Source organism: Carex rostrata, chromosome 9 (genome assembly GCF_964058835.1).
Source record: "Carex rostrata chromosome 9, lpCarRost1.2, whole genome shotgun sequence".
Lineage (NCBI taxonomy): Eukaryota > Viridiplantae > Streptophyta > Magnoliopsida > Poales > Cyperaceae > Carex > Carex rostrata.
Genome location: NC_135926.1, coordinates 13,560,178 through 13,578,198, shown reverse-complemented (window position 1 = coordinate 13,578,198; position 18,021 = coordinate 13,560,178). Strand labels below are relative to the sequence as shown.

Genomic DNA, 18,021 nt, shown 5'->3' with positions numbered 1-18,021 from the left:
ATACAGAAGTGCAAGACATGGAACCAGCAGTCTTTATGGCTCTACTGCGTTACATATATACAGATAGTTTCTCTGAGATAGAACAGGAACTGCAGCTTTCACGTATCACGTTGGCTGAGAAATTACTTGTAGTTGCTGATCAGTTTTTAGTTGACGGATTGAAAGTCATGTGTGAAGACATTTTATGTGACAATGCCCCTATGAGATTAGCTTTAGCTGAATGATAGACCTGTATGCAAATAAATCATTATGTTTTGGGAGTATCATGCATTATTTTACATTTAGATTGATATATTTTGTTCTCAACAACAATAACAACAATAACAACAATAGTATATATTAACATGAAAGAAAATAAAATTGCTCATGTATTGATTCACTGTTTTTGTATGTGTGCTTATTACATGTGCTGCTCAGTAATACTGAGGCCAGAGAGCAACGCAGATTGCAAACCATTACATGTATAATCAGAATCCAAACAACTACTAGCCTTTTATAGGCGATACGAAATAAGCAAAAATTACAAAATTTGGTAAACTAGATCTTTGTATGCTTTATTTGAGGGATAGCGTGCTGGCTATGACTAGAGTACTAGACGTCTAGACCTCCTCCATATCATACAGAAAAGATGCAAAATCTGGGGCTCTTGCTCACACACCTAACACCTTGACCTCATCTGAATATTTTTGCCCTTATGCTTCATCTTGACAATACCCTTTCCCAAATCCATGCACATATATATATATATAGTACCGATTTGAGCCTAATATCATATATATCATAATCTGGTATCTCTAATAGCCTCAAGTTAGCTTCAAATTCCTCTTCTTTCATAATCTTCACGACGGGACGGGCGGGGCAGCAGCCAGTAGGTTTAACTGAACGGCTGAGATTTGTCGTTCCAATCAAGATCTGATGATTTGTAGTTCTTGTTTCTTCTTTTGGAAAATATAACCCTGCACATGGACTATGCAGTTTAAGTAATTTTACAAAGTGGGACCCACTATTTGTGTCTACGGAGCTGTGATCCTTAATATTCCTCGTGTATGTAAATTATTATTCTTTTTTCCGCTTCCGACATTTTCCTCGTGCGTTTGTGTCGTCCAACGAATCAATTCCTTCCTAAAATTCAATTTCTTCCACTGTCGGATCTATTTGTTCTAAGAAGATTTCTCGATCGGTAGTCGAAGCCAGCTATTCGAGAATTTGATCCAGGTATCACTTCTTCTCCAATTTAATTTTCATTGATGCGATTTTTCGAGGGTTATGGGGCTTTGAATTTTTTAATTAATTTTCCCTCAATTTCAGGCCCCAATTTTGATCTATTTTGTGATCATGCAACTTCAGTCATGTTAATTGATCTGCAATTGGGGTTATGACCATTCTTGCGCCTATAATGGATGGTCCATTTACTGCTTTCGTTTCTTTTTCTTCAAATCGACGATCTGTAGATGGACAACAGTGTTGACAAACCATTTTTGTCAATAATAGTTTGTGCCAAAAGTCACAAGGAACTCACTGGAATAGCTCCTTCTCACAACAGAGATCCAGTTGTAGGTGTGACAAATCAACATAGATTGCATGTGGAATGTGAGAATAGTAAATCCTCCAAGGGGAAAGGACTGCTGAAAGGGGTACCTCTGTATGTTTTCGGAGCAGGGATTAGGAGAAGGCGGAATGGACTTGCTATCGGGGACAAATCTTGAAGAAGAGAGAGAAGAGGATTCTGATGCTACCATAGAAAAGATTGTGGAGACAAAACCAGTCAAATCATTGCAAACATGCTCCTTGTACCAGCTGGAACCCAACCCATTACCTGTAACGTCCAATAGTAATAACTTTGAAGTGAAAGCTAATAAGAGCTCGGTTAAGAATGGCAGGTTTGTCATTGTTTATTCTAGGAAACAATTTTGGAACAGGAAGGAGAATCTCAGTTCCATTGGCACCATTATTGTTGATACAACTAGGATTTTGCCTAGCCATTGTGACATAGTGCTGAAATTGAACTTACCGCTAGCAATGTTTGAGGGACGGTTTTGGTAGGGTCACATTTTTGGCATTGGCACTCGTTATTCTTTCTTTATAACGGCTCTTTAATTACCATGTCACCATTGTTAAAGACAGAAATAATGGTCTCAGACAACTCATTTGGTGGGAAATATTTCTTGCTCAAGGTTTGTTTGAGGCCAGCAGTTTCCATCTTGTGTTTCCTTCTGGGAATGTTTAAGATGAACGGTGAGTGCAATGGTAAAGCGTCTAAAGTGCTGGTTATGTCAATCACTTGTGCAATTTCGGGCTTGCATGGCTATGAGGGTCAGGCTGTTATAGGTTTATTCAGCTTCTTTTGGATCACTAATTTGAGATGGGCTTATATGCAGAAGCGGATTAAATGTGACTACTCATGCATAAAAGTGGAGGCATTCATATTTATGTAATCTAAAAGCTGATTAAAACCGAGTCATTTAAACCTTACCTAAAAAAGCTCCAAATCTTCCTTTTCTTACTCTTCCAAATAGCAAAGGTAACTCTCTTGATTATTTTTGTTTTAGATTAACTTTGTATTATTTATAAAATTGCACTTTTCAGCGGAGAAGGATTCTTCGAGTGGATTGGTTGACCCGTTGTTGGCATATCAACCAATTTTTTCTGGTGTAAATCCATTGATGTTTTTCATGAACGAGAAAAGCACCTTGAAACCGCCTTCATTCTTACTCGGTTCCCATCAGGAAAAGATGTCTGTCTCCAGTTTTCCCCAAAACTCACAACCGACAACCTCAGTGTGTGTTTCTGGAGATGACAATGATAAAGATGGCTCTGCTACTAAAAGTATCAAAATAGATGACAAGGATGCAACAGTGTCTTCCCCTCCAACCTCTTATCTCCCAAAACTTCGACCCTTGAGCGATCAAATTGTCTCCAGAAAACCCTGCTCTGATACCTCATCTCAACCACACAGTAGCAAATGTTCTGACTATGCCTTGACCTGCTGTGCAAATGTGCTCATCACAGACGATAGCAGAGGTTGGAGGGAATGTGGGGCCCATGTGGTGCTTGACTTTGACGAGCAGGATGGTGCAAGACTATGCGTGCAGTTTTTCAGAGAGACGAAGTACTTCTATCGTGCAAACCAGGTCATGCAGCCATGGTCTACAAACCGGTACAACAATGCGATGATGTGGCGGGGTGGAAGGGACTGGTCTTTAGAATTTACCGAAAAAAACCAATGGTTTATTTTCAAGGAGATGTATGTAGAATGTTACAATCGAAACATGGCTGCCTCTGTTGAAAAGATTCCAACACCTGGTGTACTGATAGTTGAGGGTGATAACATGGTTGGTTTTAGGCGGCCATTTGTGCGTGGGTTGAGTTATATCAGACAGGTTGGGTCAGATATAGATGTAGCTCTCGATCCATCTAGGGTTATTTATGAAATGGATAGTGAAGATGAGGAGTGGGTTTTGGGTTTAAATGGAGAGAGAGAGTTGACAGAGGATTTATTTGAGCGGATTATGGATAAGTGTGAGAAACTTGCGTACATGAATAACTGCACAGAGTTCACTAAAGAACAGATTGAAGAGCTAATGGGGGATGTGGGCCCCATGGAGGTAGTGAAGGAGGTTGCAGGCTACTGGATTACCAAGAGGATGAAGAAAGGAATGCCCTTAATTCGTCATTTGCAGGTAGGGATTGTTACTTCCTATTTTTCTCTTAATTTTTTTGGACCATTTGTTGAAATGGCTCTACTGTGAAATTAGTTTGCAATTTCCATGTCACTCGTTTCATTTTCTTGGCTTGCAAGATAAGATTGGCTGTGGGAAAGTGACTATGCTTATTATATTCAAGAGTTGCATGGACATACTTATACAATAAGCGGCATAATCTTTTCCATTCCTGTTATCATCACATGTCCATAATCACAATAATAATTATATATGTCAGGCTTTTCTTTAGATTTGAAATATACCAGGTTCCTCTTTACAATATAGTGGGATAATTTTCTTGCTTTGCAGCCTCCACTGTGGATGCATTACCAGAAGCTGCTAGACGAATGGAAAGCTTCAGTCAGAAAAATAAAACGTGCACGACTCAGCATGGCACCCCCGGCCGAGCCACCTATGTTTGCCTTCTGCCTCAGGCCTCTTGGCCTTCAGCTAGAGCGCCCCCAGAAAAAGCTGCTCCCCTCTTCCCAGAGTCATGGCGGGTCCCACAAATCTGGTAGCTTTTTTTCATTGCTATATCATTACTATTTTATGTATATATATTTTTTGGTAATTCTTTTGTTTCTTCTTTGTTCTTTTTCATTTCTTTCTTTTATTTGGGACAATTGGCAGCCAGTGTTTCCTGTTACATAATAGTCATATAATAAATCTCTTTTGTATTGAATTTTAATTTTAGGGAGGCTTAGTGCGCGTGCATCCCGAGATAGAGTCGCATGTGTTTCCAGGCTGAATCATCCGAAAAGCACAGGGGTATCAGCATCACAGTTCTCTGACAGCCATCAGGCTGTATCACCCCTCTCTCATAACCAGATTGTGTTAACGGGTAAGCGAAAGCGCCCTGCAAGTTTTGACATGGCCAACAGGATGAATCCAACCAGTTTGCCTTCTGACAACCTAGGGTTCCTTCAAGAAGATGTGGAGGGGTTCAAGGCGAGGGATGCACAGAATGACGCACTGTTATCAGCATCACAGTTCTCTGACAACCACCAGGCTGTATCACCCCTCTCTCATAACCAGACTGTGTTGACGGGTAAGCGGAAGCGTTCTGCAAGTTTTGACATCCCCGACAGGATGAATCCAACCAGTTTGGCTTCTGACAACCTAGGGTTCCTTAAAGAAGATGTGGAGGAGTTCAAGACGAGGGATGCACAGAATGATGCACTGCATGCGGTAAATATGGCCAGGGTTAAGAGGGCAAAAACACAACTGCGTATGCAAAAGGCTGATCTGGCAAGTTCTGACATGCCCGACAGGGTGAATCCAACCAGTTTGCCTTCTGACAACCTAGGGTTCTTTAAAGAAGATCTGGAGGAGTTCAAGGTGAGGGATGCACAGAATGCCGCACTGCATGCGGCACATATGGCCAGGCTTAAGAGGGAAAAAGCAGAGCTGCTTATGCAAAAGGCTGATATGGCAATGTACCAAGCGAGATATGCTCTCATGATCGCTGATGCAATAAAATCTTCCACTCCAAAGTTTAATGGAGCTGGTTGAAAGCTTCTCTGAATTTTTTTGTTTCTTTCTTTGTAAGAGGGATATAGTTTCTCGAATGAAAAATATGTTAATTGGTTGCAAGTGAGAGTTTACTTACTGAGTTGGTGGGGTAGGGTTGAGCTATGGTATATTTGTCATTTTACCTCAGCCTTACTGTGATGGAGAACATTGCTCTAGTTTATAGAACCTTTCTCTGCCATTTTTTTATTTTGTACAGAATGTTTAGTTAAAGATAGTGAATTGTGGTGGATGTTGATGTGTTAATTGTTGTTTTACCTTGTTAATCTGTATGGCTTGTCTGTTATCTAGTATCAGTGAAGTATTTGCTATTCTGCTGTGCCCGCATTTGAGCTCAATTTACTGGCAATGGATTTTTCGACTCGTTTTGTTAGTTTGCTTTTACAAAGAAGTGGCAGAACAAAGATATCTAGTTTAGAATGCATTGATAATCCACGTAACTCGGCAACACTGAAAATTGTGCTAAACTGAGTTTTAAATTTGAAATTCAACGCTTTGGATGTAATTTATATATAATATAATGCATCTGAAAAAAGTGAGCTAATGAATGTGGGTCTTTTGGATTATTCCATTTGTGCAGTCAAGGTTTACAATTCAACACTTCTAAATTTATACATAATAGGTTCTTACAATTGCACAATTTTAGCAAATTAAGTATTGATTAAATGAAACAGTCAAGCTCCTTATCATGTCAGTTAACAGCAAATGAATGGTATAATGTATTAATTACAAAATTATGTGAATAAAAAGTGTAATTAGTTCCTTGTGTCCACATTTGTTCTTCCTCCTGCTCAATTGAAGACTTCATCCTCTCTCGATCTTATTTCCTTAGGCACCTTGTAATCTTTCTCTTGTAGATTTGTAATATATAACCTAGATAAATTAATTTCATCAATATAGATTGGTTTGATGTGTATTTAACAAATTCAAAAGTTAACAACGAACACAGAAAAGACTGTCACCTTTTCATATATGCTTTCAAAATGAAGTATGCGGATCCCAAATCCAACTCATGTATTAATTATTCATTTTATTTTTCGAATTACCAACTCATTTTGGTGACTTAAGTAAAGAGAAGTTACAAGTAAAATAAAAGAACAATTAACTTTCTACAAGGAATTTGATAAAATTTTATATAATTCTATGTGGTTCCTCAAATTTTAAAAAAGGCTAACCTAATAAGAAAACTGACAAAAAATTCAATAATAGTCTACAAAAATCAGTAAGCAACCTTAGCTGCTATCTTGTAAAAATAAAACTGAGAAAAACTTAATCAAATAAAAAAAGGGGTAAAATAAAAGGAAAATATATGGTGAATTTTGCGCTTGTTACTATGATTTCATGCATTCGGCAAGTACATGTGCAAGTTTATTGTATGTATTGCTCTTGAGGTACTTGTTAATTACAAGTTCCCGCCCCTTTTCTCCCATCTTCACTCTCAAATTTGGATTTCTAAGTAGAAAGAGCATATTCTCAGCTAGGGTTTTTGTTCCATTCCTCCCAACTGGGTGAAGAAGGCCTGTTACTCCATCTTCGACAATTTCTTTCGTGCCTCCTGCATCTGTTCCTAACACCTGCAAACAAATGACAACAATTATTTAACAAAAAAAGGACATAAAGAAGGATTTAGTGAGAATCTTTAGGCACTGCTATTACTGTATAAAATTAAGACATTTTTTTGGCACCATTTGTGAGCTACATAAACTTGAGAAGCAGGAACTACAAATAGGGAATTTGTTTTCAGAAATTAAGAAAATATGTAGAGGAGAAGATGTACCGGGAGGCCAAATGCCATAGCTTCAATTGTTACTCTCCCAAATGTTTCTCCAATACCCTACCAGCATGAAAAATTACTCATAAATTAAACCCCAAAAGAAAAGGAATAAAAATGTAGACACATCTCTTTAACCACCCAGTATCTTTTAGCTGTAGTTTAATTTCAAAAACGAAAATAAATATTGAAAATAAAAAGAATCAATACTTACACATTGCTAAAATAACCAAGTCTGTACAAACTCACCTGTGCATTCATTACGTAGATATCAGCTGCAGCATACAGTGATAACACGTGTGTCGTTGACGGGGTCCACATGACTAGCTTTGACATGCTTGCGTGTTGAGTTATTAACCTTGAAATCAACCTAAGGTAAGGTATTTTGTTGCTCTTTGATCCAAGAGAACCAATCAAAATCCTAAGATTTTGTACTTTATTATCTTGTTTCTCAGCTAACAAGCCCCTTAAAGGCTTACGCCCCCTGAATTGCCTCCTTGTTCCCTTAATCACACTAGTGCTGGTATCTATGTCCGCATTACCAATGGTCATATTAGACAAAATCTCATTATTTATTTGATTTAGAGTGGTGGAGTTCAATTCTTTATCTTGAACTAAGTCCCTGCTTTTTGTTTCACTGGTAACTAGGAGTAGATCCTTCTCTTGAAGTTTAGTTCCATTTTTTGGCTCAATGGCCTCACTTGTTTGATTTTTTAAAGGAGAAACTAGGGTTAACCCTTGATTTTGAAGTAAAGTAGCATTTTTACTTGCATCGGTTTTGTTTGATTTATTTAGTAAAGATAAACGGTTTAGCTCATCTCTCAAGCTAACCTTATCTCCAAGAATTAAAATAGCAGCTTCTAGAAGCAACCGCTGGCCTTTACCGGGATTTACACTACTCAAAGACATAACCAACACATCATCTTCTCCCAATCCCATCTCTTCCCTCACTTCATTTCTCAAAAAATTTATTTTTTCTCCCATTTTTTCCACACTGAATTGAGGCGTGTTAAGAGAGGTAGGGATGCCTGCAGCAAAGGCTAGCTCTTCGTTAACTGAAAGAGGCACCAACATAGGTTGTGAACTTAATTTAATTTTTTCTTCTTCACACCATGAGAGCCACCTCTTGGATTGTGAATCGGATAAGAAAGCTAGGGTTTTGACCCGGCCGAGTAGATGCATTGACCGATCAAAATACTCACGCCTGTTCTCCATGATCCACCAGAGAATTCGATCAGCCTTAGTTGGGTGATGTGACAGGTACTGTTCTGCACCATCCAAAAATATCAGGTAAGCAGAATTAGTTAAATTGGAATTTCAACCTATGTAATGATTCTAAATGAGGTGTTTTAATAGGATCATTGACTATATTACTTACAAAAAAGGATCAAGGGTTCTTGTTTCAGGTTTTATGCTATACTAGTCATTAGTCATTACCATTACATAATGCATACCTGTTATAAAGGATAATTTTTTGAGAAGGTTTATGTCAGCCTCAGTTTGCAATTTGGAACCAGATAAAAGGGAACAAAATAGAATAATAACATAAAATAAGATCTTTTCGGTACAAGTGGTCAAATAAACAGCAAAAATACCAACCAATCCATGTAGAACAAACAGCTGAACCGGCAATGACTGCATCAGCTTTCATGGCTGCCAGAAAGCTAGCCTCCATCCGATCTTTTATCACTTTAATCCCTCTCTTTTGTAGCTCCGTCAGTAAACCCCCTTTTCTATTAACAACAACCACCGACACTCTGGCCCCACAACTTAAAAGCTCACTGGCCAACTCCATCATAGAAAGAGGTGCCCCTGTCATGGAAAGCTCATGGAACACTAAAACAAACGACCGGGAAAAAACAATATGTGCAAACTCACCCTCCCGATCACAAGTCCCTCTCCTTTTATCAGAATTCCACTCCAAAATTGTATCTTCAGTCTGAGCAAAAGGTCCCACAATTAGCCCATATGAAGTGTTTTTTCTAGGCACCAAACCGTCCTCGAACTCACTGTTCGGATCTTTTTCATCTACAGCCTTCTTAGTTTTTCTTGACTTGTGCTCAGTCGTTTTCTTTTTCTTCTTTTGAAGGTTCAAATCTGATACATTCGACTCAACATCCTGCTCCACAGTTGCTAAAGTTTCAATGTTATTCACCTCAATATTATTCAACTTCACCTCATTTGAATCCAAATCCAGTTCAAAACTATGGGGCTTTGCATTTGACACGTTTGGCTCAACCTTTTTCTCTTCAGCTTCCAAAATTACTGTCCTTGTCTCATTTGCAACCTTCTCCTCAAAAAATGATATGGTAGAATTACCAGACTGGTACTTTGAACCACTGAATTTGGGTTTTTCATTATCATTGTGGGCCCACTTGGATTGCACATGAAATCCAATGTAGCCCCACAAAGCAATTATGCTCAGGCAGAGAACCAATCGATTGGATCTGAATCGTTGAATCTGTCCAATCGAGCCCTTTGATTCCCTTCGAGTAGGCCGGATCGGACCATGATTAAGTCTTCTAAAGGAACTCGAGTTTTTTGGGCCATTTCTACCTGATAGACTTATTTTTGAATCGAAACTGGTTCTAATTGGCTTTTGTCTATCTACACTTGCATAGATGTTATTGTTCTCCATTTCAGTTCTGTTCAAGCTTCATCAATCACTAGTGACGAGTAGTGAAGGAGTGCATTTGGGATTCAGAAAAAGATAAATTGGGAAATCAATCCTTACCTGCAGAAGTGAAATTGGAGAGAGAATTAGTTAAGTACCAAGCCTTATCTGCAGAACAACCAGCATTGTGTAGAAAAATAAACAAAAGTTTAATTAATGCAACCTAGCTGGTTCAGATCCACAATGAGCTCGCACCGCACCGACCACTTCATGGTAAGAGAATCAATATAGCAAGAATTTATAATCCTTGAAGAGAAACTGAGATGGGAAATTCAAAATGAAATAATGGAGATAGTAGAATGGACAAGAGATCCACAATTAGGTTGTTGAGTCATGTTACCTAGGTAAATTGAATTTTGAATTCAGGTTTTTTCTGTAACAATTAGGTTGTTGTGCATCTCTTGCCCATTCTCCTAGTCGTTTTTTCTTGTACTACCTGAATTGATTTCAGAAATTAGCCCAAACCTGGAGGCCACATGAATGTAGTGATCTCGGTCCGGAATAAAACCATCTTAAGACTGGATTTAACCTGACCTAAAGCTGTCCAAACCCCCAAATTAACTGTTACAGAACAGTTTACTTGAATTTGTTCAAATCTTCATGTTACTGGAACCCCAAAATTTCGGACTAAATATTATTTTTGCAATATCAGCTTGTAGCCGTGGATCAGGGAAGCATCCCCAGTTGATGCCGTCAACTCCAAGATGGGCAGTGGCAAATGGCGCTGGAGTAATTTTAAGTGTGTGTGATGAGGAGGTGGCTCGATACGAAACTGCAAATCTGACAGCAGCTGCTGTTCCAGCACTTCTACTTCCACCCCCCAACAACTCCTTTGGACGAGCATCTCGTGGCAAGGTTGCCTCCTCTTGAGCTATATGCTCGCTTATTTCATAGGTCAGTATACCTACACATTCAGCTTTCTAGGATATGGATGTTTGATGGCCTTTATAGTTGTTTTTTTTACTAGTATTTTTTAATTATGTTTTCTTGTAATTTTCTTATACTATGTCTCCAATCTGACAGATACTATGCGATTACTACTCCAAGCGCAACACAGAGGCTACTGCTTGGGCTCCTTGAGGCACCCCCTTCATGGGCCCCAGATGCTCTTGATGCAGCTGTGCAACTTGTTGGAGCAGCTGAAGATTACGCGAATGGCATGAGGGTATGGAATGATTCTCAAAACTTTTTGTAGTTCTTCTATTGCACTTGTAAAATGTGTTATTCTGGTCTGGGTTTTTATGACTGTTCGATTTACATTATGTGTACGAACCATCTTTCTAGGATTTAGAAGAAAAATTCTGAAAATCTCTCTGTGAGTGCCCCATGGCAATAATTTCCTGCTCTTTTTCCTAAAATCTAATAACCCATGTTAGAATCAGCTCATCTCTTTGCTTATTTTTTTTTCTATTCAAACTTTGAGCTTAAATACTGTTAAATGCAAGGGCCACATTGTTGATAATTAGTGGACCTATATGGCTATATCCCAACACGTATCAAGTACGAGAAATGTAAATGTCTATTTAGGTTAACAAAAAGAAAACATACGGGAATAAGCCTATACTTAACTAGTACCTCTTGATCTCAATTTAATCTGAACAGCTAGAAGTTCCCGCATCAGAAGCCACAATTGACTCTACGGCACAAGGTATATAGCCTCCTTAAATGGCGAATTTGCACGATATGGGAAGCTGCTTATGGCCTTCTCCCTCTCAGTTCCTCTGCAATTGACTTACCAATGTGCATTCAAAATTCAGGTTTTAGACATTGGAAATGATGGAGGGGGGAGAGAGAGAGAGAGAGAGAGGAAAGAGGAGTTCAGATCCAGTGAAGTAACAAAATAAAATTAAATAAAAATAAGAATAATCATTTCTGTACACATGTTACAGTACCCGCACAATATCGCGCTACAGTATTCGCATTCAGAGGAATAATGTATTATGATCCCCACTAATTATATTGTGTCCACTAATTATTATTCTTAAAATATATTATATAGTCTCAACTAATTATTATTTTAAAATTTCAGCAGCACCCTTTCAAAGCCTCGGCACTAATTCCGCGTCAATATTTCTCTAATAAAAATAGTTGACCTCATAAAAATAAATAGTTAAATACTTCAGTGCATAGATATAAATACTTTCAATACTTAGATATTAATACTTTCAGTGTCATATGTAAAAAGATGAGGGATCTAATTACAACATTATGGCAATTTAGGTCCCCACAAGCAGTTATGTAAAAATTACAACATTGTTTACTATATAGATATAAATACTTGTGTTCTTTGAACTATATACTTCAAGATTTGACTATTAATATTAAAAAAAAAAGTTATAGATCTGGAACGAGTACAGTCCCCACAAGCAATTATGACAGTTTAGGTGCGGGTACGACGTCATAAATTTCAAAAAAATGTGCGAGTACGATTATTTAAAAATAATTAATTTATCATTTACATTGTTTACTATATAGATATAAATATTTGTGTTCTTTGAACTATATACTTCAAGATTTGACTATTAATATTTTAAAATAAAGTTACAGATCTGGAACAGTTGCGGTCCCCACAAGTAATTATGGCAGTTTAGGTGCGGGTACGACATCATAAATTTCAAAAAAAAAGTGCAGGTACAATTATTTAAAAATAATTAATTTATCATTTATATTGTTTACTATATAGATATAAATACTTGTGTTATTTGGACTACATACTTCAAAATTTGACTATTAATATTAAAAAAAAAGTTACAGATCTGAAGTGCAGTTATGGCAGTTTGATCCCCACAAACAGTTATAACAGTTTAAGTGCGGATACTGTACGAGTACTGTAGTGCGGGTACTCATATCAGCTTCCTAAAAATAAATGCTTATTTTTAATTCGCTGAATGAATAAAAGCGTTTTGGAGAGTTGGTGGAGTTGACTTGGAGGTTTGTAAATGCTCTTTCGGTACAGAATTGGGAGGATAGCACGATATATAGCAGGGAATTTTGGGACGTCAATTCCAATCCTACGGTTTGAATCTATTTCTGTGGATTGCCCGGATTTTACACATCATCATCATTGAGGATCTGCTCCGTCCGTATTAGAATAAACGGATTTGATTTGGAGAGTAGCTCCGTGTTTTCAAGGAATGAAAAGCAGCGGGTCCACATTTCTATGAGACCCCACGGCAACTGGAATTCGTATCCTCTGAGATATCTCAAACTTTGCGTGACTTTTTGGAAAATCCCAACCGTTTAAATACTCTATGCACGAATCTCAAAGCAGACATAATACTGACCCCCTACATCACCCCGAATAGGCACCGGACACGTCGGTCACGCAAAAGTTGAGATATCTCAGAGGATACGCACCCCGGCAACTCGGCCCGTATTTTGTGGAGGTTATCAGACGATTTTTTTTTTTTTTCACAATTCATCAACCGAAAATTTTCAGTTACCAATATTTAAAAATTCTCACATTACTGTCTATTTCCTAAAAATTAAAAAATTAGCACTACCGTCTAGATAGGGGTGTAAACAGATACGGATACAGATAATTCTTGCATATGGTGAAAAAATGGCAGATACAGATACGGATAATTTTATGAAAGTAAATATTCGTATCTGTATTCGTAATTATTCGGATATGAAATTACTCCCAATCAGCTTCAACTTTACTGCTCCGGATAGAAGTTATTATATATTATCCCATATTCATATTCATATTAGTCTTGGTTGTGGTATTAATAATAATAGTCTAATACGATATGATTTTCAATTTAATCGCTTTTTGCCGGTGATGGTGCTACAATAACGCAATTTTTTTCTTTTTTACCCCCATTTTTTCATTCTCCATTCTTTTCCATTCAAAACTTTAGTCCATGAATGTAGTATGCTTTTAGTCTCTGCTAAATTAGTTTTAGTCATTGTTTTAAGACAACAACAAGTCACTTTTTTTCTATCTTAAAGTGCATAACTCAATTATCCGACAATTATTCATTTCATATCCGTATTTGTATCTATATCCGTTGATTATCCGCTCCGTATCCGTATCCATTTAAGGCGGATATGGTTTTAAACTTTGATATCCATTTACTATCCGTATCTGTATCCGTATCCGTATCTGCTCATTGAAAAACAGATACTGATATGGTATTAGCATTATCTGTTGGCTTTTGGAGCCCTCGACTTGCTCGTTTGATTAGATTTGCAAAACATACATAATTGCATTTTACAGTTTTCCTTCTTGAGATATTATGCAGGTTTATGACAGCTGAAGATTCAATAATTACACATCAAGGATTAATTAATGAACTGTAATATAACATCAAGGGTGTAGTCATGAAGCACAATATATTGGATAGCAAAAGTATTAACTCAAGATTAAGGACAATCAATCTGTAAAATTGGTAAAATAAGCTTGAGAGTGACCTAAGTGAGACATACCGTTGCAACGGTCCAGGAACCGTTGCAACGGAATAAATAAATCCGTAGAAATGAATGCGCTGGAATAAATCGATATCAAGCAGCTCCAGCCGAAAGAAGAGACAGAGACTTCCGTTATGGAGACCGTTATAACGGTCCTCTACCGTTACAATCCAAACCAGTTCAAACTACCCTACCGTTGTAACGGTCCATGTACCATTGCAAGGTCCATGTACCGTTGCAACGGTCAGCACCAAATACTTCATTTCTATCAGCTCTCTATAAATAGAAGCTATACTAAGGTTTTGATTGACACTCTAGCCGCCCCCATCTTCAATATTTCATATTTTACAGATCTAGAGAAAGTCATTATTGCTTGTGCACTTAAACTTCAATACTCATAATTAATCTCAAACTTATTCAATCAATTCAACAACTCCTAGAGTAATCCTGCGTGATCAAATCAATTACTACTTCGAGCCTTGTCCTCGCGAATCAAATTGTCTTCTTTTGAGCCTTTAGTGCTCGTGTTCGGACCGTGTGACTTCCCAAAAGATGGTAAGGGCTCACAAGTTCTATTTTGTAATCATTTCTCATTGGGTAAAGAAAAGCGTGTCATTTCGAAGGTCACGGGTCCCGGAGACGTAGGTGTTAGTGCCGAACTCCGTAAACAACTCTCGTGTCAAGTGTCTCTAAACTCTACTATTTACTTTATTTATTTTACATTTTAGTTTAGGACAAAGATATTCTAAGTTTCCGTCAAGAATAACTTTACAACTCACTCGAACTTTATAACTTTGATTAAAAATTTAAAAAGACCCTATTCACCCCCCTTAAAGTGCCTTTGGGACCAACATTATCCGCTCCGTTTACACCCCTACCGCTAGACCAATCTGTGAGATTTTTTTTTATAAACCATAATTTAAAAAAACAAGATTTTTAATGAAACCAACATGATTACTTTTTTTTTTACAAAAATCATAAGAACTAAAATGCCATTTTGATTCTGATTTTTTTTTGGGACCGAAATGACAATTCGGTCCCCCAGGTAATTTCACAATTTATCAACATTTTTTTTCTCGAAATCCATAAAAAAGGCTGGGACTAAAATGACAATCCGGTCCCCAAAAAAGAAAAAAGGGACCAAAATGGCATCTCGATTCTTATAATTTTTGTAATAAATAAAGCAATCAAGTTGGTTTGATAAAATTTATTTTTTATTTATGGTTTCTAAAAAAAATTCAATATATGCACCACTTGAGATCATGCACACCAGTGTTATAAACAAAGGTACGTGGTCGTTGGATGGACGGAGTACCGCCAAGCGATTAATCGATATGCGGCCGATTAATCGGAATTATGCGGACAATTCAAAGTTTTTGTTACATTTATGTATATATATCATAATATATTAAAAATAATTTATTTGACTCATTAAGTTTATTAAATTAACTAAATTTAACTTAGTTATATTATTATACCATGACACTACGTTTATTTTTTCTTAATGCATAAGCACTTTACATGTGCAAAGTAACACATTTATTTAGTGAAAAATAAATTCAAGAATTAAGTCTTTTCAAATACTAGTAACATATTATTTGAAAGAAATGAAACATTCCAACATAAAATCACTAAATTTAATTTATAATAACAACTTATTTTCATAAATGAATATGTCGTACTAATTGAAAAAATTACATTAGTAAGTAATTGAAAAAAATATATGGTATATAAATAACAAAAGAAATAATCAATTTCAAAGTAAGTAAGAAGAAAAAACATATATAAAAAATATTGGATGTATGTTCAAGCACAAATAAAACTACAATAAATAATTTATAAAACTTGTTATCACACACTATCATAGAAAAAAATCAATGTGAAATTAAATATTCATTGGACTAAATTGGAATAAACGGGAATAAATGGAAATAAACAAGAATAAATGGACGATTAAACGGTAAAACAACCGATTAATAAAAAAACGGCAGATCAATCGTTTCCATCTGCAAACAGATATCCGTTAAATATTAGTCGTAATGGTTTGGCCACCGCCATTAACGATTAAATGGCCATTAAAACCGTTTTTTACAACACTGATGCACATATTGGTTTAGTGCTCTCTATTTGATACGCAGATTGATCTGGCATTTTCTTTTGGTAGGACAATATAATTTGTGATAATTTCTATTTGACCATAACAAGATCCGATGTTCGCTGTGTACATCTTGACTTTGCATAAGTTTTTTTTTTTTTGTGATCAGGACTTTGCATAAGTAGAAATGCAAGCTTTATCAATGTATTGACCGAATTTGACCTATGTGGCATCTTTTGATTGGTTTTAGTTGGTTTTGGTGAACAAATGCAACTATGCTTTAACAGGATTTAGCATATATAGAGAGAGAATTGTACTACAGTGCTTCATAAAGTAGCTTCATGTTTATATCTTTATTTTTAAAATTAAAAAGATGATCTGAATCATCCAGAATGATCTATTAAAATATGTTTAAAGGTTAAATTTTACAATTTAAATTTTTTTTACTATATTTTTTAAAATCTTTTTTTTTAGAAAATTGTGACAAAAAAAATCAGTGATTTGAAAAATATAAAAAAAACTAGTAATATTTTTTTTTAAATGTCAAATTTGATTTCCAAGTACAATTTAATATGGAGTTCAACTTGAACGGTTCGAATTAACATTTTTAACTTTGAAATCACAAATGAATGTGTTGTTTTATTTCATGAAGCACCGTAGCTCATCTGTCTCTATACACACACAGCATGAGTGATTTCATTCCTTTATAATTAACAGGAATTAATATATAATTGATAGAAATTTGGTGCATCGGACCAATCTGTAAACCAATTTGGTTCACCAAACCAATCTGTGCATAGTTCCAAATTGGTGCGTATATTGGTCTGACGATCATGTTGACTTTTTAATTTTGCAAAAATTAATGATAAGGTTAGAATTTTAAAATATTAAGGTGGTAACTAAAAAAATTTCGCTTCGTCAAATAGCTTCGGTTGAAACATTTTGTGAAAATAAATCGCTTCCTGTAATATATATAAGGTATATTAAAGTTTTAATCATTTGTAGACATAAAATAAAATTTGGTAAATAATTCAGAAACATTTAGTAATGTTTAAAATGTATTTAATTACGCCTAGAAATTGTTTGACCTAGAAACAATTAGTAATTTTATGAATTATGCATGAAAAAATAATAATTCAGAAACAATTGTTTGACCTAGAAATTTAATTAAATGAAACGGGCTTCTACAGAGCCTTTTATAAAAAAAAAATGGAAGATTATTTTTGGGATATCCATATGGAAACACTACCACGCAAAATATATTTGCTTTATAACCATTCCAATATCTTATAGAAATATTTAAGTCTTCTTAATCATTCAATTTGCTTGTCTCTTCGTTCACATACGATATGAATTTGATATACCTAAGGTATATTATAACATGAGGAGGGTTCAAATGCCTCCATGTTTTTGTGTCTCCATTATGCCTTCGTCTCTCTCTATTATTTTCAAAGTTCAAACAGTCGATTCGAACCGCTTAACCTAACCTCCATACTAAAATATGTTTGGAGACCAAATTTTATATTTTTAGGAATTTTTTTACTATTTTTTTAGATAGGTACAAAAATACTGTTTTTAGATGGTTCAGATTTACTGATTTTGTACCTATCTAAAAAAATAGTAAAAAAATTCCTAAAAATATAAAATTTGGTCTCCAAACATATTTTAGTATGGAGGTTAGGTTGAGCGGTTCAGATCGACTGTTTGAACTTTAAAAATGATAGAGAGAGATGGAGACATGATGGAGGCACAAAAACATGGAGGCATTTGAACCGCAATCAGCATACATACCGTGCATGCGGCTAATCCTATCATTTATCATTATACATGTCTTTAA

At 36.0% G+C, this 18,021-nt stretch overlaps 2 protein-coding genes across 2 annotated transcripts; one reads left to right on the top strand and one right to left on the bottom strand.

The window, feature by feature from the left end:
* Positions 1-1,059: 1,059 nt before the first annotated feature.
* On the top strand, positions 1,060-5,463 carry LOC144560000 (uncharacterized). The gene is made up of 5 exons (XM_078309165.1): positions 1,060-1,215; positions 1,309-2,521; positions 2,587-3,680; positions 4,011-4,215; positions 4,396-5,463. Exons 3-5 carry the CDS (start codon positions 2,664-2,666, stop codon positions 5,211-5,213), a joined length of 2,040 nt encoding a protein of 679 aa, XP_078165291.1. The 5' UTR covers positions 1,060-1,215; positions 1,309-2,521; positions 2,587-2,663; the 3' UTR covers positions 5,214-5,463.
* Positions 5,464-6,350: 887 nt separating this feature from the next.
* On the bottom strand, positions 6,351-9,955 carry LOC144559996 (uncharacterized). The gene is made up of 4 exons (XM_078309161.1): positions 8,602-9,955; positions 7,252-8,270; positions 7,009-7,065; positions 6,351-6,805 (listed from the first exon to the last, which is right to left on the bottom strand). The coding sequence occupies exons 1-4, from the start codon at positions 9,638-9,640 to the stop codon at positions 6,563-6,565; spliced, it is 2,358 nt and encodes a 785-aa protein (XP_078165287.1). The 5' UTR covers positions 9,641-9,955; the 3' UTR covers positions 6,351-6,562.
* Between the last annotated feature and the right edge of the window lie 8,066 nt (positions 9,956-18,021).

Excerpts from the sequence above, each read along its gene's own strand:
- LOC144560000 (XM_078309165.1), top strand. The coding sequence starts at position 2,664 with ATGTTTTTCATGAACGAGAAAAGCACCTTGAAACCGCCTTCATTCTTA. Across the intron at positions 3,681-4,010 it reads CCTTAATTCGTCATTTGCAG|CCTCCACTGTGGATGCATTA; the intron begins GTAGGGATTGTT and ends CTTGCTTTGCAG. Across the intron at positions 4,216-4,395 it reads TGGCGGGTCCCACAAATCTG|GGAGGCTTAGTGCGCGTGCA; the intron begins GTAGCTTTTTTT and ends TTTTAATTTTAG.
- LOC144559996 (XM_078309161.1), bottom strand. The coding sequence starts at position 9,640 with ATGGAGAACAATAACATCTATGCAAGTGTAGATAGACAAAAGCCAATT. Across the intron at positions 8,271-8,601 it reads TGTTTGTTCTACATGGATTG|AACAGTACCTGTCACATCAC; the intron begins GTTGGTATTTTT and ends TGGATGGTGCAG. Across the intron at positions 7,066-7,251 it reads TCTACGTAATGAATGCACAG|GGTATTGGAGAAACATTTGG; the intron begins GTGAGTTTGTAC and ends TCATGCTGGTAG.